The sequence below is a fragment of the Helianthus annuus genome, chromosome 10, assembly GCF_002127325.2.
Source record: "Helianthus annuus cultivar XRQ/B chromosome 10, HanXRQr2.0-SUNRISE, whole genome shotgun sequence".
NCBI classification, from domain to species: Eukaryota; Viridiplantae; Streptophyta; class Magnoliopsida; order Asterales; family Asteraceae; genus Helianthus; species Helianthus annuus.
In genome coordinates this window covers 45,280,531-45,307,814 of record NC_035442.2, presented here as the reverse complement: position 1 = coordinate 45,307,814, position 27,284 = coordinate 45,280,531, and the positions used below count along the sequence as shown (strand labels likewise).

Below are 27,284 nucleotides of genomic sequence, written 5' to 3'. Positions count from 1 at the left end.
TATGGCTTGCGAGGGGTGTGGTGGGCCACATGAAAATTGGAGTTGTATGAAAGAAATGGATAATCAAACAGAATCGCTAAACTACATTGATGAAGGACCTAGGCCGTCGGGTCCTCCAACGGGTACCTAGCGTAACCACCCTAACCTTGGTTGGAGAGAACCCGACAATAGTAGTGGCCAAAAAAATCTAAACCAATGAACAAACTTTCAACAACCAAGAAACGAGTCACAAAATTTCTCTCAATAACAAGGGGGACGAGAAAGGCTTGAAGATACCGTATCTCGCCTCATCTCCGACAACGAAAAGAAAAACTCGGATCGATTTCAACAACTGGAATCGAACTTTAGAAATCAACAAGCTAGTATTCAAAACATTGAAAAACAAATAAATCAACTAGCTCAAAATTTCTCCGAGAGACCACAAGGCGCGTTACCAAGCAATACCGAAACCAAACCAAAGGCGCAAGTGCATCTCATCACATTGAGAAACCATACCGTGGGTCCCGAGGAGGCTCCGTTACCTCCAGCTGAAAAGAGACGATCTAGCCAAACCACAACTCCACCGATGCCCCAACAAGAGACGACTCCTCCACCAAATCAAGAGCCCACCAAGAATCATCCAGTTCCGTACCCCGGTCGGTTAATTCGCCAAAAGACCGATGAGCAATTCAGAAAGTTCGTAAATTTACTAAAACAATTGCATGTTAATATTCCATTTGTTGAAGTCCTAACCCAAATGCCTAAATATTCAAAATTTATGAGGGACTTACTCACTCACAAAAGGAAAATTGAATCACTGCAATTAGTTAATTTAAGCGAAGAATGCTCCGCCTTGCTACTCAACAAACTCCCGCAAAAGAAGATCGATCCTGAAAGCTTCACAATCCCTTGTTCGATTGGGGAATCTCCCATTCGCAATGCACTAGCCGACCTCAGGGCTAGTATCAACCTTATGCCCGCATCAATGTTCGACCGACTCGGCCTAAGGAAAATAAGCCCTACAAAAATGAGCATACAACTCGCCGATAGGTCCGTCAAATATCCACAAGGTGTCACTGAAAATCTATTGGTTAAAGTCGGCGAATTTGTCTTCCCAGCCGACTTTGTCATACTAGATATGGAGGAAGATACCAAAGTACCACTCATCTTAGGGAGGCCATTCCTAGCTACGCCCATGCAGTGGTAGATATAAATGGTGGAACACTAACATTGAGGGATGGGGACAAGGAAATGAAGTTCGGAGTTGGTAAGAGAGTAGAAGAAGATGACCCGGTCAATTACATGAAGGTCATAGACACAAGTTTGGATGATGCTCTCCGACGGTGCAACATGGGATGCAAAACATCCCACTTGGGTAACATATGATTGGCTTTGGGTCTAGCCAAGGACCCTTATAAACGTGGCGCACCACGGAGGCATTCCGCGGAACTATCCTTAGTTTAGTTTAGATTAATTTTTTTATATATGCTTTCTTGTTTAGTTTTAATTTTCAGGATTAAAACACACTCGGGATGGTGAAGGATACTAAGAGAAACTTGAACCAGCACCCCATGCACAAAAACAGAGTCTCCCAACAATTTTTCTTCATTACAGCAAGTTCGGCACGGGCCGTGTTCATCCAACACAGCCCCGTGCTGAAAGGTCTGCAGAAAATCGCCCAGTCCAGGTAACTGGACACGGGGCGTGTTCGTTGAACACGCCCCCGTGCCCAGGCTTCTGTTACTTTCTAAAGCGAACACGCCCCCGTGCCCAGGCTTCTGTTACTTTCTAAAGATTTTTGTTACTGGCAACCTAAACACGGGGCCGTGCCCGGACACCACGGGCCCGTGTCCAGCTGCCCAGTAACATAAAATTTTGTTTTTAACTCACCTTTTACACATCCAATCAACCTAAAAACTTATTTTTGGGACACATTAAGGACAATGTGTAATTTAAGTGTGGGGGGGGGATGCTAAAACCTTGAATTTTGCAAGTCCTAATTACAAGCCTTACACAAAACTCTATTGGAACCGCTAAACACTCCAAATTTTTTTCAAAAAATCTTCATTTTTTACTTGTCTTGGTTTAATTTGGGAATTACAAGTTCTAAAAAGGTTATATTTTTACAAATTTACAACCAATAGCGTCGTGATAAAAAGAACCAACATAAGAAAATTATGAAACGGCATGATAAATCTAGTTAAAATTTGATTATATATACTTGATCACAAAACCCATTCCTACAAAAAGGGAGTTTTGAGCCTTTATTGAGCATACAAATACACATCTTTAAACTAAATGCTCATTTTTCGTTTCTTGTGTGAATAGCCGCTTGGTTTCTTACGACTCTAGAACTTGCCATGACGATACATTCCCGGTCCTTACCAACTTAAACCCAAGTAAGTAAATGATGGAGGCATTAGGACTAACCCTTTTTCTTTCAACACCATTATTTTTCTTTTCTTTTTTTACCACCTACTCAAAATCCCCATAGTTAACCCGTTTGAGCCTAAACCTTTTCATTTCTTAACCCACAAAACAAACACCCTTTACCCACCAAAACCTTTTTTCATTTTAAACCCTTTATTTTAGTAAAAAGCTCGGTTTTTCATGTGACTTCCTTAAAAAATGATGAATAATGAAGCCAAGAAATAAAACAAACAGGTTCATCAAAAAGAACTTTGTTTGAAGAAATGCTTCATTAAAATAAAAAAAGTCATAAAAATAAAAAGTCTTACGAAAACTGATGCTTTTTACGCCTTTCGCCCATTTCTAGTAACCACTAACCCAACCACCTACCTTTAACCAAAGCCTAACCCTTCCCCTAAAGTCCTCTTGATATTTACAAAGGTGTATAGTTAAAAAAGGAGGAGGATTGATTGTTTGGCAAACTTATGGTAGAAGTAAGTTCCATGCCGCTCTCGAGTGTTTCACAAAAATACATTTTTGGCCGAGTGTTGAGTGATCTCCCGTGAGGTATGTGAACTTGTATATAAATGGAATTTTAAAGAGGCATGTTATGCTCAGATAAGTAATTTATCTTATGTAATGTTCTAAATAAATCATGACGAATAGGATTATAAATAACATAAAAATAAAACCTAATAAAAATCTTGGAATCCCGACACTCAAGACAAGCCCAAAACCTTCTCTTCTACCAGTTCCATTTGGGAGTGTAAGCCACATTATAAAGAGTTTTGCTTGAGGACAAGCAAATATTCAAGTGTGGGGGTATTTGATGTGTGCAAAATGCAACATATAGATTACATCAAATGAGGCATAAAACTAACCCTTTTTTAGTACTAATGTTGGAAAAGTGTGCTTTTGTCTTCCTTTTGTATTTTCAGGGTTAAAAGAGCTTAAATGAACAAAAGAAGCAAAAATGCGGCTAAAACTAACAATAATACAAGAAAAGGAATAAACGTGGCATACTCGACCACTCGACAGCATCTCCCCAAGCAAAAATAAGAGAATAGAAGGCTGAACACGCCCCGTGCTCATTGAGCACGGGGGCGTGCCCAAGTGTCTGCAGAAAAGACAAAGTTGTAGAAGCTTTTATCACCCAACACGGGGGCGTGCCCACTGGACACGGGGCCGTGGTCAACGCTAAGATTCGCAGAATCCAAGCAAATCTTGATAGTACAGATACGCTTCTGCATAGAGGGTCGTGCCCAGCAGACACGGGGGCGTGGTCAACTAATGCAGACAAACTGCAATTAATGAAGACAGAGAAGATGGGTGGACACGGGGCCGTGTCCGGGCTACTATGCAGGCTATAAATAGGGGTGCTTGGCTCACTTGCAAATCATCCCTTGGCAAACCACCTCTCTCACACTTCACCCACTCACCACTACCATCACAACCCACATCCACCACCATCATCCATCATAGAGTGTGTGTAGTAGTATGACGAGTGCAATATGGATTTCTGGATGAATCCATATCCGTGAAGGTGATGGTGGAGGTAGTAGTAATAATAATAGTAATAATATAATAATATATGATATGTGTATATGAGAAAAAAACTACGGATGCCTATTACTAGTAGTGTAATTTTTATTTCAGTTATATTGTAATTTTAATTTCTAGTTTTTTATTAGATGCATACTATATAAAAAAGAGTAAGTCGCAATGCTCGACATTTTTTATGAACATGCGTGTTGTGTGATCGGTTATATTAAACATTATCTTGTGATATTAATACGTGGTAAATGTTTAAAATTGAGATGGACAACAAAGTGAACCAGGAAAACCAGAATGATAATAACCAGAACGACAATAACTCGGATAATGAGAATCTGAACAACAATAACAATGGAAACCAAGTGGATAATAGTGCCATCCAACACATAGTGGCACAAGGAATTATAGATGCAATGCCATTTATTATTCAAACTATTAAGGAAGTTGATAATAAAAGTAAACATAGCAGTAAACGACCAACTGAACCCGAACACAGTGTAAACAATGAACCCGTACTTCAAGTGCCCATTCCCAAAAGAAGAAGAACCATGTCTTATGGTTGTTCTTACATGTAATTCTGGTCCTGCAAACCAATAGAATTCTCGGGCAATGAAGGACCTATTACAGCTCTACACTAGATAGAAAAGACTGAGACAGTCTTGAAAATAAGCAAGTGCGCGGAAGAAGATAAGATAATGTTTGCTTCCAATCTGTATAAGAACTCAGCCTTAGAATGGTGGAACACTATCCTCCAGTCTAGGGGAAGTGATAGGGTTTACATTATGGAATGGGAAGAATTTAAGAATATGGTAGAAAGAAAATTTTGCCCTCCCAATGAAAAAGAACATATAGCAAATAAGTTTTTAAACCTTAGAATAACTAGAGTAGATAGTAAAGGGTACACTACATTATTCTTTGAATATGCTAGAATAGTACCAACCCTTGAATCACCCAAACCAGTATTAATCTCCCGATAGATCTGGGGATTAATTGGGGAGATTAGGCATGTAGTCAAGGCAGCTAGACCCCAAACCATAGAAGAAGCTGTAGAACTAGCCAATACCTTGACAGATGAATTAGTTCGTACTCGAGAAGAAGACCAGAGGAGAAACCTAGCTCAAAGGCTTACCCAAGAATTTCGTTATGGAAATTCCAATCGTAGGAATATAGGTTCTACCTCTACACCTTACTGCAAGGCTTGCAAGAAGAAGCATTCGGGAAAATGCTCCACTTACTGCAATTTCTGTAAGATACCAGGACACAAGGAAGAAGATTGCAGAAGAAAACCGAACAATGTAATGTGCTTTAACTGCGGAGAAAAAGGTCACATCAATGCGAATTGTCCGAAACTAGTTCCAGCCATGGACAACAAAAACACTAAAAATGCTTGTAGGATCGTTCGCATGACCAAACAAGTCGTTCAGAAGAGATCTCATCCAATATAAGAGGCGGAAACAAACATATCGGAGTTATTTCAACTGAATTACACAAGAAATCACTTTAAGCTGTCTCTGTATTGATATCAGAACGTTTTACAATGCTGGAGACACTTCGGCAGAGCTTCGCTACCGGAATCGAATCGTTACAAATGACAAACCCAAGGCACCTATTTATAGACTGCTCATTCCGCATGAAACAATTTCACACGAAATGGCATTTCGTGCGAAATGGTTTTCTCTCCATTTCGTACGAAATGGATGCTCCATTTCGTGCGAAATGGCCATATCACCATTTCGTGCGAAATGGCCTATTCTACATATTTCACAAATTTCTCGTACTACGTGCCCTGAACTATCTACTCTATTACAAGACTCGATACAAGACGAAGTCGACAGACATATGCACCAACAATGCTAGAGCATTTGTTCTGACGACAGATAAAGACAAGATGATTCCGGACGTGATAGCAGGTACGTTTCTAGTTAATGATGTTTTTGCTAAAGTATTATTCGACTCTGGTGCGAACCAAAGTTTTATTAATACTTCATTTTGCAAAATTCTTAATCAACCATTAACTAAACTCCCACAAGAATGTCTAGTAGAGACAGCAAATGGAGAAACTGTTAGGATTTCTGAAATCTTGCAAGGAGCAAGAATAGAATTTTTAAACCAAAAGTTTATTGCAAACCTTTATCCAATGAATCTGGCAGGATTTGATATTGTATTAGGAATGGATTGGTTAATAGCCAATAAAGCCAGTATTTTATGTGATCAAAAGTCAATTCAAGTAAATTCACCAAAGGGTGAAAAGATCACAATTAAAGGAGATAAGCCATCTAGATCCACGAAATTCATCTCTGTGATGAAAACAACAAGTTACATAAGAAAAGGATCATTAGTGTATTTGATTTCCATAATCACTAACACTAAAGGAAAAGAACTAAAAGATATTCTGATAGTATTTCAGTTTTCAGATGTATTTCCAGAAGAATTACCAGGACTACCGCCAGACAGAGAAGTTGAATTCAGAATCCATCTGCTACCAGGAACAGCACCAATTGCCAAAGCACCTTACCGTTTGGCACCAGCGGAAATGCAGGAACTGAAGAAACAATTAGACGAATTATTAGAAAAAGGATTCATACAGCCGAGTTCATCACCATGGGGAGCACCAATTTTATTCATCAAAAAGAAAGACGGATCGATGCGAATGTGCATTGACTACCGTGGATTGAACAAGGTCACAATTAAGAACCAGTACCCATTACCGAGGATCGACGATCTGTTTGATCAACTACAAGGAGCTCGATTTTTCACTAGAATCGATTTAAGGTCAAGATATCATCAATTAAAGGTTCAGGAAGAGGACATTCCTAAGACCGCATTTAGAACAAGGTATGGTCATTATGAATTTACTGTCATGCCATTTGGTTTAACCAATGCCCCAGCTGCATTTATGGACATGATGAACCGAATATGTAATCCATATTTGGATAAATTCATAATTGTTTTTATAGATGATATTCTTATTTACTCTAAGAGTAAAGAGGAACATCCAAAGCATTTGCACGCACTTTTAAGTTTATTAAGGAAAGAAAAGCTTTATGCTAAGTTTTCCAAGTGCGAATTCTGGTTAGAACAGGTACAGTTTCTTGGACATCTAGTCAATCATGAAGGAATTCATGTGGATCCCACCAAGATCGAAGCGATTACGAAATGGAAAGCCCCTGAATCGCCAACCGAGGTTAGAAGTTTCTTAGGATTTGCCGGTTATTCTAGAAGATTTATTCAAAATTTTTCTAGAATAGCCATTCTCTTAATTAAGTTAACCTGTAAATCCATTAAGTTTGAATGGGGACCAAAACAGGAAGAAGCCTTTAGAATTCTTAAGCAAAGATTAACCCATGCACCCATACTAGCGTTACCAAAAGGAACTGAAGACTTCGTAGTCTATTATGACGCTTCTAAGTTAGGTTATGTTAGATATTTTAGTGTAATCGGGGGATTGACCTGGTGATCAAAGCGAATTATCCTACACATCAAGCAAGTTAGGAGGTGCGGGAGTGCACGCTTGTTTGAGTTATTATAATTCGAAGTGTACGGGCGGAGCCCGTACTCTACAGGGGTTCCAAGGGGGCAGCGCCCCATTGGCGGGGGTCCGGGGGCAGCGCCCCTGGGAGCAGGGTCCAAGGGGCGGCAGCCCCTGGCGGGGTCCAAGGGGCGGCAGCCCCTGGCTGGGGTCGAGCTGTATCAGAAAAATTTATTTTCTGGAATTTATCACGTTTTTTAAATGATAAAAACGGCAGTTTTTGGGCAAATTTTGTGTGAAAAATAGAGGTAACTTCCTAACACCAGTTACAACCCCAAAACCAAATTCGTAGACAGTTTTGATCATTCTCTTCTGGTTCATACAATTTCACGAAAAACATACCCTGGTTCAATTTTCTCAAAATAAGAGTTGTATCCGATTGAATTATTCGGGTGAACCACGGAAATAATTTGATCTGAGAGTGATTACACGCCTCTCTGATCGTCCGGTTTCTGAAATTTCCCCAACAGGTTATGGATGTGTATTGATGCAACGTCAAAAGATTATAGCCTACGCATCTAGACAACTTAAGAATCATGAAGAGAATTATTCAACCCATGATTTAGAATTAGGAGCCATAATTTTTGCCCTGAAAAATTGGAGACATTACCTTTACGGTAGTAAGTTTACTATTTTAATAGATCATAAGAGTTTAAGGTATGTTTTTGGGCAAAAGGAGTTGAATATGAGACAAAGACGCTGGATGGAGATACTTAATGATTATGATTGTACTATCCAGTATCATGCAGGAAAGACAAATGTAGTGGCTGATGCTTTTAAGTCGGAAGTATCATGAAAAGCCAAAAAGGGTACGTTTTCTTCAATTAAATCTGCAAGTAGATTTAAATGATCAGATTAGAAAAGCACAAGAATTAGTCATCAAGGATGATACTGAAAGATTAAAAGGAATGACTAAGGAATTAGAACAAGGAACAAATGGAATTTGGAGATTCCATAAGAAAAGAACGTGGATACCCAAATTAGGAAACCTACGCCACCGTATATTAGAAGAAGCCCATAAGTCTAAGTATACGATGCATCCTGGAAGTGATAAGATGTATCATGTTGGTGCACTACATCTGTCGACTTCGTCTTGTATCGAGTCTTACATTGTATTGTATAGATTAGGGCGCGTTTTATGAGAAAATAGGAGATTATATGTGTTTAGTGAGCAGGTTTCGCTCATAGGGTCATCTAGGAAGAGGTTACGCTTATGTGAACAAGATAGGTTTCGCTTATCTAGTCATGTAGGTTTCGCTTATGTGTACCTGTACATAAGAGCGAAACCACAAGGCCTATATATAGGTGTTCATTTGAGCGAAACCACAACGATTGTCTTGTATTCCATGCCGAAGTGCTGCCGGTGTGAAGAACTGCGTGTAATCGATTGTTAATCAATACAATTAGCAGTTTTAGTGCAGATTCAGCTGTTTCTACCTCTGTTTCTTGTTATTCCGCACCTGAAACGAAGTTGAACACCTCTGAACGACTCGTTTGGGTCAGAACATGATCCTTCAAGTGGTATCAGAGCACAGGAGGAGGAGTTCTGCAGAGAATAGCTAGAATTTATTGAGATTTCTTACTTCTACACCTTTTTTCATCATTTCAGAAAGTTTTACCGGTCAAAATTAGCTCAAAATTTCACAGATCATAGATAATTAGACATTAACAAACCCTGAAAAGTTTCGGACCGAAATACAGAATAAAAATGGACCAAATTAACCTCCGATTAGGTTGCGCTTATTCAAACATGTTGGGGTTTCACTCTTAGGAACATCAGTATTTCGCTTTTGTGTCACATATTGAGGGGTTTCGCTCAAAATTACCTTGTAATTTCGCTTTTGTGAACACAGGTTTCGCTCCAAGTACAAATTAGGGTTTCGCTCATTTGAACTTAGAGGTTTCGCTTCAAAGGACATCAAGGGTTTCGCTCTTTTGTCATCAAATAACTAGTTTCGCTTTTAAGGACTTCTGGGGTTTCGCTCATTGTGCACTATCACTTGGTTTCGCTTATTTGTCACTGAATTTGAAAATCGTGCTAAGTCATCATGGATACCGAGTTCTATAATGCGTTTGCAACACCGTCTGGTCCATCTGCTATTGTACAAGCCATGAGTATAGAAAACGAGACGGGAACTACCCAAAAGCCCCCTAAACTGATGAATATCGAAGAATACTATGGGTGGAAAGATCGATTCGAGAACTGGGTTCAGGAAAACCATCTTAGATCTTGGGAATGTATCTTGAAGAAATACGTGTTGCCTCGAACATATTTACAGGTTTTAAAAGAGTTATCTGAGTTTATAGATCAAGAACGGGTGATGTACAAAGCTGAGAAAATGATGATCAGTCTGTTGCAACAAGCTATCAAAGAAGACATATTCATATTGCTTCAGCACGACAAAACTGCAAAATCAATCTGGAATGCACTTAAAGTCAAATTTGAGGGTAGTGAGAATATGATTAAAAGCAAGAAGGCGCTGCTAAAGAAAGAGTTTGATCTGTTTAGCAGTCTACCAGGTGAAGACACGAAGAAGTTGATCGAGCGTTACTGCCACTTAGTGCGATCAATGTCGATGTTGAGTATTACCAAAGATCGTGAAGAGTGGGTAGACAAGTTAGCCGATGCGTTACCGCAGAAAGAGTGGGGAACGTATTTGATGATTCTGAAGAATACCGGTGTTTATGATGGGCTAACGATTTCTCAGTTTATCGAAAAGATCGAGAGTCAGGATCTGGAACAGCAGAAGATTGCTAGGATGAACAGTCCGAGTGGTCAACAGGACATGAAGATGTACTACAAGGGTAGCATTCCAGTTCCAGAAGCTGAGAGAAGTCCGAAAATCCAGCTGCGTTTAGTGCTGGGGATTCTACAGAAAAGATTGATCAGAGTTTAACTAAAAGCAGCAGTGGATTCTCATCATTTCCGAGTGTCAATCCTAAAGAGTCAAATATAAGCTTTCAGTCTCAAGGCACAAAGACAGGAAATGGTTACGTGATTCAGTGCAACATCGCTCTAAATCTTCCAGAAGGTCAAAGTTTTTCTGAGGAAACTGCAAAAGACCACATGGCTCTACTTGGTTTGGTATTGTTATCTTATGAGGGTCTTGTTGCTGGTCGGATCGGAAATCCTATGCCAACAAAGGAGGATTACGATCAAATAGACGCCGAAGAGATGGAATTAATGGATATCAAATGGTGTCTAGCTAGTGTTCTTAGGCGTGCTGAAAAGTTCAAGACAATTACCGGGAGAAATGACTTTCTTGATGCTCATGTATCTACTTTAGGTTTTAATAAATCTAAAGTTACTTGCTTTGGTTGCAGGGAGAAAGACCATTTTAAGCGGGAATGCAAGAACAGGGAAGCTAGTGGTGCTCAGAATCCGTTTGGAAAAGACGATTACTACCGGAAAGCCATTTATCAGCAGGTTGGTCAATCACAAGACTCACAGACGGCTCATGGTAGAAAATTGAGGATTCTAAGAGAGCGTGTCTGGTAGATTTCAACTGGAGCAACTACATATCACCTGAAAGCAAAGCATGTTTAGTCGATCAAGATGATGAGAGACTACCTGAAGGCTTCAGCTGGGATATGTTTGTTGATGAAAAGGGTGATTTCAAAGCGTTTATTGCAAAGATTGTCAAAGAGCCAGATATGTTTACCACCTGGATGAAGTCTATTGGTGTGACTGTGAAGAATGTGAAAGAAGAGTCTGTTACATCTGATGAAAGTTCAGAAAGTGATGATAAAAGTTTTCAAAGTTCAGAAGAAAGTGTACAGAATGATGTTAGTTCAGAAAAGGAAGTTGTATTTGATCAAACACCATCAGATTCTGGTGTATCAGATGCTGATTTTGAAAAATCAGTACAGTTTGATCAGTCACCAGTTGATAGTAGCAGTGATGATGAAGAAGAGAAACATATAAATGTTGCTAAATCTCATCTATCTCCTGAAAGTTTTCATTTCTATTTTGCAGATCGCATGGAGAAATTGAAGGAGAAAAGAGCTGCTAAAGAACATCAACAAATGAAAACTGAAGATGTTGTTCAAAATGAGAAAGTTGAAAAAGTGGCTGAGGAGATTGCTGAAGCTGAGAAGGTGAAAGAAGAAGAGAAAGTAGTAGAAGCGGTAAAAACAATCGAAGTTGAAAAGATTGTTGAAGTTGTCAAGCCTTGCGCAAAACGTTTGGAAGCATGCAAGGGATGTGCAGCAAAAGACGATATAATTGCTGAGTGTGAGAAGAAGAAGGAGGAGTTGCTGTTCAATCTCAACTATGTAAAAGAATCTTACGATGTCTTGAACAAAATTGTAACTGGTCTCCAAAAGACAAATTCAGAAAGAGAACAAGCATTAACGATGATGAATGTTGTTATGATGACAAAACAGAAGGCCATAAACTTTTACATCGAAGAGAGTGCTAAATGGAAGCAAGAGTTGGAGACAGAAAAGATTGAAAATGAGAGAATTAGACGTTTGTTACAAAGTTATTCTAGTTCTAATTATCTCATTGATCGTATTTACCCAACTGTTGCAGGTATGGAAGTTTTTCAAGATGAGAAGCCAAAGAAAAAGAAAGATAGTGGTAAGAAACCGACTGTTAGCTATAACAAGTGTCCACCTCCGATTTGGGAAGGGTATTCTCCTAGAAAACCAAACGAGTAGCAACTTGAAAAAGCAGTCAATATAAAGCTTAAAACTGACACAACTGATGAACTACCAGAAAACATTGACGTCACGTTTACCTCGTCCGATACTGATCATGAGTCTGTGTTAATCAAAAAGGTGGTCGATCAGGTGTTGGATAATGATGAGGATGAGTCAAAGTCTGAGTCTGGAGGGTCAAATTCGTCAGTCAGTCAAAATTCATCGGTTAAACGGTCTTATAGTAAAAAATTTTTATTATCAAAAGTAAATTTGGATGATGAAACATTTGAAGTTGCATACACTTTGAATGATTCGGACAAATTATACTTTGATAAAGAGTTTCCAATAAGAAGTGTTCGTTTTGATCTGATCAAAAAGGTTTTCAAAATGACAGAAATTAATATTTCTGAAATAAAAGATTTAAATCTTACTGGAAAACCTAAAAAGTACACTTCAAGAGTTCAACAACGTCTAAACAAGAAAAAGGGTTACAATTCTGGTTCGGGTTCTCAAAAGAAACCAAACCAAAATCGTAGCTACAAAAAGAAAGGACTTGGTTTTATTCCTCCAAAAAATCATAAAAATGTGAAAAATTCTAAAACAAAAACAGAATTTGTGTCAGGTGGAAGTTCAGAAGAGGAACAGAAGAAACCATTCTGGAGATAGTCAAACCAGGAGTTTCTTGCTGAAAAGAAGAAGAATGGAACTGAAGTGTCATATCCAAGAGAAACTCCAATCTGTTACAGATGCAATGAAGTCGGTCACATTGCATGGAACTGTCAGAAAAAACGCTAAAACAAAACAGGGAGTTTCTCAGAAATTAAAAGATAAGGTTGTTGATGTTGAACCACCAACCGAAAGACTTAAAATTTTTGAAAATTCAACGTATGAGGTTGGTGAGTGTTCTAAAAAGAATTTGTATAAAAAGAAAGAGAATGATAACCAAGTGTGGGTTGTTAAGAAGGTTGATGTGAATGTTGGCGATGAATTTGGTTCCACAAAGCCAGAAGAGCCACAAGGTGGGGTGAAAATTTCAGTGAATGATGAAGAGTTTCCATCACTAAAATTTGAAGAGGTTAAAAAGAAGATTGGGAAGGTTGATATCTCGAATCAGTTTTATAATGAAAAAACAAAGTTTGGTGTCGAGAAAACATTCAACGGGAGTGTTAAAAAGATTTTTGGAAAAATGCTAAATGGGAAAGCGAAGGGGGTTAAAGATTTTTATGCTACTAAAAAGGCAACTTACAACCCCACTGCGCAAGAACTAAAAGCCATCAAGTCTGAGAAGACTTGGATGGAAGTTTGTTTCCCATAAGGTCTTAGGACTACGCTGGAGATCCCAAGTTTTTATCGTGGATCAGGAATCGACATCATTTATGTTTTATGAGTTTGTATGAAAGTTGTTAAAATTGTTTGAATGATTACAGGTGAAAGGACTACGCCGGAGCTTCCAGGTTGGTAAGTGTGAAGCAGGAATCAGCATCTTTGTGATCAATCCTACAAGTGGTAAAATGGTGATGTAGACGTAATATTCCTACAACTGGTATTGCTTGGTTGTGCCTACAAGTGGTATTGTGTGTTTTTACTAGTGGTTATTTTTACAAGTGGTACAGAGGTTGCTGGACTGCAAATGGTAAATCAGGGACATTAAGTTGTACTTGATTTACTACATATGATAAAATCTGACAAGATGATGAACCATATCCCCATACTTTACAAGTGGTAAACTTACAAGTGGTAAAGACAAAATCATTTTCCGGAAAAATCATTTTGATTAAAACAAACTTAAGTGTTTTGAGATCTAAATGAGAAAATGGTTTGTGATAGGGGGAGTTTAGATTGTTTATGCCTAGTGAATGGCGATTTGATGTGATTCGATGTCAGTTGTCAAGATTTGTACAGTTTGTTTAGTTTTATGTTTTAAGTGGGTCAAGAGTGTTAGTTGTTTTCAAATTTCCGTTAATGTGTTTGTATTTTAGGGGGAGTAGTAAATTTTCAGAAAATCCAAAAACATTAGAAAATTTGAAAAAGACAAAAACATGATAAAATCAAAAATGAGTTTTGTTGTATAAAAGAGGAAATGATAGTACATCAGTGGGCGGTCACAACATGCTAAAGAAATGTAATGGTAAAATGTGATAAACAATCTCACTGCGGATGTGTCAGTAGGTTTTTTACACACCTAGTAAATTGTGACGAGATATAAACCTAAATTTCAAACTTGCTTGTTCTGTGGGTTAACAACTTCTTGGATATATAGGTAACCCCTGAAATCTTGTTTGAAAGGTCCCTTATTCTGAGATACTAGGTCTTTATGCTCAGTGATATCTGGGGTATTATCCTTGGACTTCTGCTGTATGGAAGTACTGACCTAGTCCCCGGATAATGCTTTCTGCAAAAGCTTTGAAATATAAGCTCGCCCTTAGCATGCTGATGAAACAATAAAATTGATAGTCGTTGCTGTTGTAATCAAAAGATCCTCTAAAGGGGACACACCAAAAGTCGAAGCCGTCATCTCTTTGCGTATACGGAAGTATCGACCTGAGCTCTCACGGCCCTCGCATCAAACCCCTGAACAGATATCATCTGTGGTATACTCACCTGTAAGACTAAATATTGGGATCTGGATACTGGAGTATATTCAAGAAGTAGGACACTTGAATAAATTTAAGTGTTTAAAACATTAATTCGTATCTCGAAACAGTTGAAATTTGTGTGAAAATCTAAGTGGACAAATATACTGACAATCTAGGTGATTTGTTTAGAACTTTGTATGTAAACAGCTTAAAGGTGTTGGTGACATGTCTCATAAACTGATATGATCCTCTTGTACAAACTCACAAAAATATTGTTTGTAAATATTTCAATTCTGCATTCTGTTGTTTTTACAATTGATGTCAGTTTTTGTGTTTACAAGTGGTGTCATTTACTTTCTTTCAGAAAATCCAAAAAGATTTTGTGTGTGTTTTAGCATAAACTTTTGAAAAAGTCAAAAAGATTTTCGACAACTGATGTTGGAAAGCTGATTTTCAAAATTCCGAGTGCTAAACATGATGACATTCTTGTGAGGGGGAGTGTGTCTTAATTGTCAAAATATGTTTTTAAATCAACAAGTGGTTCATCATGTGTTTGTGATCTGAGGGAGAGTTGTTGTTTGTACATATGTTTATGATAGAGAGTCATCTGTTTATTTCAGAGTGTTGGTGCATTCAAATTGTTAAATTTTAGAAAATTTATTTCTAGGTTAAGAATGTGCAGGAATAGCCAGGTTTCGATCTTAGACCTAAAGATAAAGAGCCAGGTTACAATACCTGAGGACTCTGATTAAAGAAAGCCAAGTTTCGATCCTGGAAATTAATTGCTGTGAATAGAGATTGAGCCAGGTTCCAGATTCTGTGGACAAAGCTAAAGCCAGGAATCAATGTTGAACCTATGAAAGCCAGACAATGATCCTGAAGCAGATGTTGCTGAAGAACAAAGAAATGCCAGCAAATCGAGAGGGGGAGTCTGAAGATATTCAAGCAGAGATTGCTTAAAGGGGAGTCTGTTGATGAAGAGAGAGAAAGAGAAAAGCCCAGAGACTGATCAAGACTGAAGATGTGAAGACACAGCATTGTCGTGACTCGATAGTCGACTTGTCAACATCTGAGGGGGAGTCTGTTGGTGCACTACATCTGTCGACTTCGTCTTGTATCGAGTCTTACATTGTATTGTATAGATTAGGGCGTGTTTTTCGAGAAAATAGGAGATTATATGTGTTTAGTGAGCAGGTTTCGCTCATAGGGTCATCTAGGAAGAGGTTTCGCTTATGTGAACAAGATAGGTTTCGCTTATCTGGTCATGTAGGTTTCACTTATGTGTACCTGTACATAAGAGCGAAACCACAAGGCCTATATATAGGTGTTCATTTGAGCGAAACCACAACGATTGTCTTGTATTCCATGCCGAAGTGCTACCGGTGTGAAGAACTGCGTGTAATCGATTGTTAATCAATACAATTAGCAGTTTTAGTGAAGATTCAGCTGTTTCTACCTCCGTTTCTTGTTATTCCGCACCTGAAACGAAGTTGAACGCCTCTGAACGACTCGTTTGGGTCAGAACATGATCCTTCATATCAGGATTTAAGAAAGAATTTTTGGTGGATAGGAATGAAAAAGGATGTAGCAGCTTATGTTTCTAAGTGTTTAACTTGTTCACAAGTCAAAGCTGAACATAAAAAACCCTCAGGTTTATTGCAACAGTTAGAAATGCCTGTTTGGAAATGGGAATTAATAACAATGGATTTTGTTACCAAATTACCCAAAACAAGAAAAGGAAATGATATAATTTGGGTGATTGTAGACAGGCTAACTAAGTCAGCTCATTTCCTACCAATGAAGGAAACTTTCAGTATGGAACAATTAGCTAAATTGTATGTAAATGAAATAGTTTCATTGCATGGAATTCCTTTATCAATTTTGTCTGATAGGGATAGTCGTTTTACCTCTCATTTTTTGGCAAGTTTCCAAAAAGCAATGGGAACCAAGTTGAATCTAAGCACATCTTATCATCCTCAAACGGACGGACAAAGCGAAAGGACAATTTAGACAATGGAAGATATGCTTAGAGCTTGTGTAATTGATTTCGGAGGTAATTGGGACGATCACTTACCATTGATAGAATTTTCTTATAATAATAGCTATCACACAAGTATCAATGCTGCACCATTCGAAGCACTTTATGGACAAAAATACCGAACCCCAGTTTGTTGGGCAGAAATTGGGGTAAAGCAACTTTCCGGACCCGAGATAGTACAGGAGACAACCGAAAAGATCATCCAAGTCAAGGAACGACTGAAAGCAGCACGTGATCGACAATAGAATTATGCTGATAACAGACGAAAACCGTTGGAATTTCAAGTAAGAGATAAAGTGTTATTGAAAGTCTCTCCTTGGAAAGGAGTGGTAAGATTCATCAAAAGGGGAAAGCTAAGTCCCAGGTATGTTGGACCTTTTGAGATTATTAGAAGAATAGGACCTGTAGCTTATCAGCTACAACTGCCAGAAGAAATGGCAGGAATACATGATGTATTTCATGTATGCAATCTCAGAAAGTGTTTAGCTGATGAATCACTGGTAATACCTCTTAAGTACATAGAGGTAGATGGACAACTTAAATTTGTAGAGAGGCCTCTACAGATTGAAGATAGGAAAGTTAAGAACCTCAAGCACAAGAGATTAGTTCTGGTCATAGTGAAATGGGACTCCAAAAGAGGACCAGAATACACATGGGAACTTAAATCAGAAATGCAAAGGAAATATCCACACTTATTCCTGTAGATCTCAAGGACGAGCTCTAAAACAAGGTGGGGAGGATATAACAACCCTCCAAAATATTTTCGACGCCCTAAAATATATTAAAATACCCCAATACGTCCTAAATTATACCCCGTATGTGAAAACCGAGCCCAAATACCTTTATTTTAATAAAAATTAAATAAAAACAAGTTTTTATGGTCTCTCGCGAGGCGCGTAGCCTTTGGCTACTGCCTACACGGGCCGCGACAACTCAACCACCAGGTCGCACCCCGTGCTGCCACGTGGCACAACGCGTGTGAAGGCTAGTGTGATGACTGGGCCAGGCTAGGGCCTACCCAGCCTACTACGCGGGCCGGATAGACCTTGGCCGGAGTTTACGCGGGGCGTGACAAGACAAGAATCAGGCCCTATATAAAGAGGTCATCGGCCTTCAGTTCAGATCGCTCATTTCTTTTCTCTCTCACGAATTTCCACATAGATAAAGTAATTCTCGGGCATAATACCCCCTTAATTAACGAAGTTCTGCCCCTTTGTAAGTATCATAACCCCGGTTACATATTAGATACGCCACCCGATTGATCCAGGGTTTCGTAACGGCTGTCGTGGTTCTGCCCGACGTAGTCTTTGGAATGCCGTCTCGGGGAGGGTATTACTAATGTAAATATTAAGGGTTATTATACTAACGCATGTGCATTTGTGTAAATTATAGATAATTACCAGGAATCCCTTACAGAAAACCTAAGACAACAATGTGAGTAATCTCCTTTTTGCAAATTGTTTTTACAAAACCTCAGTTATTAAGTATTTGCATTCTACAATTTTCGTCGGTATGTTGGGGTTTTGTATACAAAATGTTGTTACTGCTTTACGAGGAGTAACATGACCACAAGTCGGGTTGACAGTACCGTGGGTGGTAATTGAATAGATGGAAACAAATGTAATTGAGCGACCGCCCTCAATACTGTACAATGGTCTTTATTAAACTTGATTAAACTGGGATTCACTCACCAGTATTTCCCACTGACAAAATGTTTTTAAACGCGTTTCATGTAACAAAATGTGAAAGCCAACTAGAAGCCAGCTGGACAGCACTGAAGGCTTGGAAAAGTGGCAATAAAGTTACCTAAATATAAAGAGATGTTTTATTAAATGAAATAGGGTTTACCCCTATGAAAATGTGTGTACTTAAAACTTGGGATTATTCCCACGTGTTTAATATTATGAAAGTGTGGTATTTTACTCTGATAAAATATTTCCTAACTATGGTCCTGATGTAATTTCCGCTGCCAAAATGGATAAAAACAGATACCACCAAAACTGGCTGCGGCCGCCCGTTCCCGGGTTTGTTAGGGGACGGGGGTTGCGACAGTTAACTTTGTTGCGAACTCATAGTAGAGGCAAACGGGTCAAAACTTTGTTAATGGAAAGATTAAATCATAGACTATGGAGGTCGGGATATGTGGACTAATCATGGGATGAATTAGGGGCTTGAGTAATGCCATTTCATGTTTTGGGACTCTCGGGATGCGCGAGTGGGGGGCTAGAACGAGCAAAAACCAAAAATCTAGGCGCCGGACCTACAGGTGGCGTCACCGACGCACCTGCAGGCCGTCGCTGACGCCACAGAAAGGGCCTACGCCATATCTTGTTGTCTACATGGTAGGGTGACGCCAGACCGCGTCAGCGACACGGCTAGAGGCCGTTACCGACGCTGGTTGACTGAGAATTTCCGTTTTTCACGTTCTAAGCTTCCAGAACCCTTAGACCCATTCCTAAGCCCCATTAAGCTTCTGAAACACACCCTGACCTTAGCGAAGAGTTTGTGAGAGGTGCGGTGGGTATGAACCTCGTATATGTGTAGGTAAAGGAATCAAATTAGTATGTATGCATGTACGTATAGTTTTAAATGGTAAGTTAATAGATGGAAACTAAAAAGGGGCATGATTAGGAGTGAACGTTTACGTGCGTTTGTATGTATAGGTTTTGTATGCATGGATGTATGTGGTTAGGATTCGTACGTTGGAACGTGTAGGATGAAGATTATAAATGTAAATAAATAAAAAGGTAGGTATACACGAAGTGATTTTCTATCGTATATGAGCATATAAGACTTGACACATGAATATGTGGATTGTAATACCTATAGCCTTTAATAATGCTAACTATATTGTCTTGACAATGGAACAAAAGTGCATGTATGCTATTGTTGGTCGTTGAAGCTTCGACGCCTGAATGCAATGAATGGATTCGAGAGGATATTCAAATGGATTATCACCGTTGAGAGAATGCGATATGTTGTTTAAACTATGTATGTTTAACTTATGTAGGATGCATAGGCGGCTCTTATGGTGTGCGGGGAGGACTTCCGCACAAGGCCCGTGATTTCGAGGGGCATAAGATTTTAAAAAAAAATCGATATATATATATATATATATAATATGTGTGTGTGTGTGTTATTTAAAAAAATTGTAAACACATACAAATCCAATATAGAGACCCATTATCAAATACCTTTTTATGCTTTATAATTTACCCAACTCAACATTAGGTTTATTGGGCCCAACCCAATACTAATATGATTTTAAAAAATAAAAATAAAAAAAAACAATTTTCGGTAAAGCATATGGGCACATTTTTCGAGCACAAACATGGTACGTGAATTCTCAGAGACGCCACTGGTAAAATGTCACCGATTGCTGTTAGAACTGAGTTTGATACATGTAAACAATACTGATTATCAACAATATAATTCACAAGTAGAAAGTAATCATCAACGATTGTTTTTCAGTTATAATTCAAAAGATTACAATATGTTTTACAAATGTTGACACTACAGACTCCCCCTCAGCTGATCACTCAACAATTTTGTTCGTACACAAGAAAAGAGGATGTCCGTGATAAATAGATCACTAACAGGTTTGATCTATTTATATTAAGTAAGAAAGCACTGTTGTGTGATTGACTTACATCACCCTAATAGTACCATCTAACATTCCTAACAGAAAAGATTCCACAGAGGTTGCAAACAATTGTGCAAATCCTATCATATGTTCTAACTAGCCTAACCACTGATACAAGATAAATACCGTTACATTGGGAAACCACTGTCTAGCCTATCCTATGTTGATGAGAACCAAACATCTGTTTAGCCCTATAGATATTTGGTCTTCTTCATCAGACCTTTGGCTTCCATTCGAGCTTTGGTCTTCAACAGTCTTTAGCCTTCAACAGATGTTGTTTCTTCTTGAACAGCGGTTCCAAGTCTTGATCAGATGTTTGCTTTGTTCTTTAACAGATGTTCTGAATAGGTTTTCAAGATTCACTATCTTTGGGGAGAGACTTGTTCAATCTTTTATTTATTTCTTGATCAGTTATTCATGTTTTGGCTTTTAACTATCATCTTTTCTTTTGTAGGTCCAACAATCTCCCTCTAGAACAGATGATGCCAAAAGAAATGTTTATTAGATCAATTTTTATTCTTCTTCATCCTGCTTCTGATTTGGGCTTTAAATTACCTCTCATATCTTTCAGAAAGCATGTCATCGGCATCCTTTTTGAGTGGAAGATTCAGTAGGTCTTGCAGATCTTGAATTTTTAAGCTCATCATGTCACACCCCAACCGATGGCGGAAACATCGGAGTGAGACGAAATAGATTGCTCATTACACATAACACTAAAATTGCGACAAGTATTTAAATAATGAATTTCATTTCATTGCTAAAGAGTCAATTACATAGATTGAAATCAAATACAACAACTTGAAACAAAAGAATTACATTACATTAAGAATACAAAATTTAAAATGTGTTTCTAGGCATCCTACTAAGTTCCATGCATCATTAACATCATCATTAAACCTGCAACATGTTTTAAAAGCATAGTTCAATACAAACGTATTGGCGAGCACACTAGTTTTAGACACATGGCATAAGTATAATTTCTCAAATCCAACATGGCAATTTGGTATACAAGGTTGAACTAGCATACATAACTAAAAGTCAAACCCAAGTGTCCACAAGAATTATATGTGTCCCTCGCCACAAAAGTGATGAGACTGATTATGAATAATAAGAATGACTTAACAATACCCCGACGGGCGGCGTGCTACTCCTATAGCGTTATAATTGTTAAGGTGGGCTAGCTAAGTTAATGACAAGTAGCATGTATGAATCTAGCATGAACCTAAGCATAACAAAAGCATGTATAACGGATTGAGAGATTAAAGTAAGTTCGTGTGTATTTGTGCATTTTGTAATTTAACATGTCACAACCCAAAGTGTGTAAAAAGAAAATGGGGTTGGTAATTTAGTGGGTAATTGGTATAGTTTAATGAATTGTTAGGTTGCATGGTTATTATTAAAGACTATCTCTAATCGTTAATCAAAGTCATTAAATCCAAAGCCATGTCTATATGGTGTTTGAATCAGTAAACGGATTTTTTGCGTTAAACTTGTAATAGGGATTCCGGTTGGGGGTTACTTCTTCTCAATTTGATAACACTTTTCTTAAAAATTTGCGTTTTTGTTTCACAATCAATCAAACAACCCCCCCCCCCCCCCGATTTAGACAAGGGTAGTCAATTAGTTGAATCACTAAACACTGACCATAAATGCTCTATGAATACAACCTGACTTACCCGTACTAATATTGGTATTTAAGCAAAATACTTTCTATTGATTAGCCCACGACAGCTACATCACTATACTAATCCATAACTCGAATTAACTGGCCCAACCTAAACCTCATTATTCGAGATTGGCCCAACCCACCTCACAGGCTCGAGGATGGGAATTATTTTCAACAGAGATTAGGTGTTTTCTTAATTAACTTTTTCTTTTAGATCAAAAAAATAATAGTATTTTTAAATCACTCATTTTGATAAATATTTTAAAAAGCAGCTATGGTAATAAATATTTTTCATAATAACACTCTTTTAAAAAATAAAAATGTATGTTGTTTTGTATCGTATGCTATAGGGAGTGCTGATGTCGTTGCAAAACGAACGGATTTCAACCAAACGATATCGGTATCGGTAATAGTATTATCAGAACCGTTATTAATATTAGTTTTTATAGTTTTCAGTCGATGTAAAACACGTGTCACTGACCTTTTGGTTGTTATGACGAGCGCCAGTATTATACCAGTACCATAACCGAAACGATACCAACCAAACAACACGTGAAGGAATTTCATTGGTATGTCTTTTAATTAGTGAGTGATGATTGAATACAATATAAATATGAATATTATTAAAAGAAAAGTGGAAAAGATGCGATGTAATCTAATTCGATGACATTGTGACGAGGCTTTCAACAAAATGGAACATGATGTTTATGCATTTGAGTGACTAGATAAAACACTATAAAATACATCTTTTTATATTAGATGATGTTAGATTTATTCAAAATTTTGTTAATAGGTGCTCTAGATACATATTATATTAGATGATGTTAGATTAATTCAAAATTTTGTTAATATGTATTCTAAATACATACAAGTTAGTATAAGTTAGATTAATTCGCAGCCTTTAAAAAAAGTATACAAGAATATTATAGGTGCTTCAAATACATATACAAGTTATTATAAAAGAATATTGTATAAGATTAAGTCTAGAGATGAGCATTTGATATTAGGTATTGGTACCGAACCATATTGGGTATATTCAGTATTGATACTGATTCTCATTTTCTTTGTTTTTTGGTACCAGTACAGTACTGATATTTACGGGTAAAACACCTGTAAATACCAGTACCGTATCAGTACTGATACCAAACTAGTATATTGGTTACCGGTAGTCGGTACTGATACCACTTTTTCTGTTTTCTAATACCGGTACTTTTGGTACCGAAAGTATTGTAGGTGCTCCAAATACATATACAAGTTATTAAGTACATGGTTTGATCTCCAACGGGGCATAACGTGGATTCATAGTATAAATAAAATAAAATAAAAAGAAAAGATAATATAGAGAAACGTGACGCAACTCATCAGCACCTTCCCTCTCACATTTCCCAATGCTGTCTTTCTCATATTCATATTCTCTTTCATATTAAATAAAGTTTTGCATTAACTTTTTCTGCTCTGGTCGGCGATGGTCTCCGGCGATTCCAAATCCGACATTTCATTCCCAGGGATCTTCGCTAGCAGCGCTTTCGCCGCTTGTTTTGCTGAGGTATATCATACATACGCTTTCATTTCATTTCATTTTTTTACATTTGGGTATGCGAATGTATGTGTTGCTTTGATTGGTGTTACTAAAGCTCTTCAATTCTCCCCAGTTTCAACTCATACACGAGTCTAAGAAAAATATATTGCAAGCAGATATCTAAAACTCCAGTCCACTCGATTGGGATAATTTCAATTTTACCCACATTTTTAAGTAACTTGTCTTTCCAATGACTTCTCTTCCTTCTACCATCGTAATTGGAAACAAAACCTATACTTTTTCCTTAAAGTTTAAGAATTACACTTCCCCCTCTTCATGCATTGACCAATAGGAGGAGATCAACTCACTATAGAAATGGTTGACTCGTATGTGGATCAGTGGAAATGGGGAGTGGAATAAAGAAACTCCCAAAATAAATTCATCAAGAAAGCTTTTTTTTAATGATTTTGTTTTATTTTATTATATTTCTTTTTGTCAAGTATAGAATATTAGGGGGTTGGCAACTTCTGAATGGTTAAGTGCTGAACCAGTAAGTCTGAACCATTAGCTGCTGAACCATTAAGAGACAGTATAATGCTTAACCGTTTAGAGGTAAATGTCTGACCAATTCAGATTAGAGGTCTGAACCATTCAGACTTAGTATAATACTTAACCATTCAGAGGCAAATGTCTGAACCATTCAGACATATGCTCGCGAAACAAACAGTCGGAACCATTAAATGCTGAACCAGTAAGAGGTCTGAACCATTAAGAGCCTCATTAAGCGGTAAACAAACATCCCCTTAGTCATCTAACCCAAGTTAATATTTTGTTTACATTTTCTAGTTCATTTAAGCTCATTGCTAATGAGCCCGTTACCTTAACTGAACTTAAGATTTTGCTAACCAGAATCGCCTTTAATTAAGGGTCCTTTTGTAGTGTTTAGACCATCCGTAAACGGTTAATGCCCCCAAGAGGCTTTTTCCGCCACATCAGCATCATAACGCCCCATAAAACTGTGTAATGGTTAACGCCCCTTAATTCCCTTTCAATCATTACTTTCCAATTTTTTTCTCTTCGTTTGGCGTTATACTAGAAACGTCCATCCCTCTTCTTGCCCCTATAACGCCCGGAGGGCAGTGTTGGGGGTCTTATCAAGCCTCTTCACGCCCCTATAATGCCCATTACGCATGGCCTTAGCGATAACTTTGATATACAATAATAAACGTTCTCCCACATGGCTTATATCAACGTTTGCTAGAACATATACAACTTATTTTCCTTTGTCTTGCATAGTACGCGACGGTTTGCAGTTCAGTCCTGGGTCACTTTTTTCATTTGTCTTCTTTAAACTTTATTTCCTTGTCTTGAATTTGAAGCTTACTTATGTTTTAAAAGTTATAACGTTCGTTCTCTTGCAAACTCGACCGCAATTGGCAAACATAAGAATAAATGTAGTGATTGATATGAATTTATTGCTTCGAACAGGTGTGTACAATTCCGTTAGACACTGCAAAGGTGAGGCTTCAATTACAAAAGAAGGCAGTTGCAGGGGATGGGATCGGTTTACCGAAATATAAGGGAATGCTTGGTACTGTAGCTACTATCGCAAGAGAAGAAGGCCTTGCTTCTTTGTGGAAAGGCATTGTTCCTGGTTTACATCGTCAATGCTTGTTTGGCGGTTTACGAATCGGATTGTATGAACCCGTACGTATTACGCCATCTTTATTTCCCGTTATCCATTTCTTCCGCATTTGTAACCGTATTCCGTTCCATTCTTGCCGAACAGATAAAAAACTTGTATGTGGGTGAGAACTTTGTTGGAGACGTTCCTTTGACCACAAAAATACTTGCTGGGCTCACAACCGGTAAGAATATGTTGATGAATAGTTAGATACTCTGAATCTGTTGAATTTCATATATCGTGTATTGATGATCAATTATTATTATTATTATTCCCCACAGGTGCTGTTGCTATATCTGTAGCGAATCCTACCGATCTAGTGAAAGTCCGCCTTCAAGCTGAAGGTAAACTGGCACCTGGTGTGCCAAGGCGTTACTCCGGTGCTTTAAATGCGTATTCAACGATAGCGAGACAAGTAATGCACCAGCTTCCTTACGCTACTCATTGGTTGCTATTATTTACGTTTAGCTTCTAATCTATAATTATATGTACTTCGTATAGGAAGGGATTCGAGCTCTATGGACTGGGTTGGGCCCAAATATTGCCCGTAATGCTATAATAAATGCTGCTGAATTAGCAAGTTATGATCAAGTGAAGCAGGTTGTTATACGTTGTGAGAATCAACAAGTATTGGAATTTGAGGTGTTATTTTTTTTAACTGTTTATTATTTATATTGCATTGCAGACGATTCTGAAGATCCCTGGATTCACTGATAATGTCTTCACCCATCTTTTATCGGGTTTAGGTGCAGGATTTGTTGCCGTTTGCGTTGGATCCCCGGTTGATGTGGTACTTAAACATTGTTTAGTTTGTTCTTAAATCTTATGCCAAATCCATTCAACAAGAATAGTAATAGCGAACCCACCCGTCGACAATGTTCATAGATTAAACAAACAAAACACTATGTCTTTTGGCAGGTTAAATCAAGAATGATGGGAGATCCAAGTTACAAAGGAACCATAGATTGTTTTGTGAAGACACTCAAGAATGATGTAAGCTCTGACTCATCTGTGGGCCCGATATCTATCGACCCAAGTTTTCTTTTTGAATTTGAGAAGAATCATGTGTTCACTTAAATCGATCAGTTTTAGTATCCCATTACTTTAGTAATCTTGTATAAAAAAAGTGATTTTGTACGGCCTTTAAGTTGGGTTGGTTTTTATATCAGGGACCATTTGCTTTCTACAAAGGCTTTATCCCAAATTTTGGAAGGTTGGGTTCCTGGAACGTCATCATGTTTCTGACCTTGGAGCAGGTATGTATTATTGGAATATATATGAATCGGATTAGAGTTTCTAGTATTGAGCTTTTAGTACTCTCACCAATTTTGATATCGAAGACATTTATATAATGGTTGAACATTGTTGCATATCTCAAGAGACAGATGTGCTTTGTTACATTAGTTGTGTGTATATAACTAACTATATATACATATATTAAATATCTAACTAGCTCTGATATGAAACTTTGCTCTTGATACACATGTTTCTCTTTGCACTTATATGATGGAGTTTTCATATAATTTATTACTTTCTAATTGGTGTGTTGGACTGGACAGGCGAAGAAGTTCGTTAAGAGCATCGAATCTGCTTGAATACGATACATCTGAGGGAAAGTACAAAATTGCCCTTTTGTCGTTGTCATCTTCTGCACTTGAATAAATTTATCAATGTAAACAAGTCATTGGAATGGAAATGCATATGGGTTCTTTTCCCATTTTCCAAATAACAGGATTGTAACAAATATATATTGTTGTCAACAGAATGAATAACTTATTTGAGTTAGTTATATATGACCAACCGGCCCTCCGTATTTATCGACATAAACTTTTCATGTATTTATTTACAACTTCTAATACCACTCTCATGTTTTTATATCATTCTTGCAAAGTTTAAACCCCACAATTACATCATGTTTTGTATCATACCGTTTATTCACACACTTAAAATACATGCTTTCCACTAGAGAGACTTTGGTCTACAAGACAGTAAATAATCACTTTTGTAGCAGTTGACACTTTGTAAATATATAGTAGTACAAAC

At 37.9% G+C, this 27,284-nt stretch overlaps 1 protein-coding gene across 1 annotated transcript; it reads left to right on the top strand.

The window, feature by feature from the left end:
* The first annotated feature begins 23,378 nt into the window (after positions 1–23,378).
* Positions 23,379–27,041, top strand: LOC110885514 (mitochondrial uncoupling protein 1). The gene is made up of 9 exons (XM_022133214.2): positions 23,379–23,584; positions 25,046–25,264; positions 25,347–25,425; positions 25,523–25,656; positions 25,743–25,841; positions 25,927–26,031; positions 26,160–26,234; positions 26,411–26,497; positions 26,801–27,041. Exons 1-9 carry the CDS (start codon positions 23,504–23,506, stop codon positions 26,834–26,836), a joined length of 915 nt encoding a protein of 304 aa, XP_021988906.1. The 5' UTR covers positions 23,379–23,503; the 3' UTR covers positions 26,837–27,041.
* The last annotated feature ends 243 nt before the right edge of the window (positions 27,042–27,284 follow it).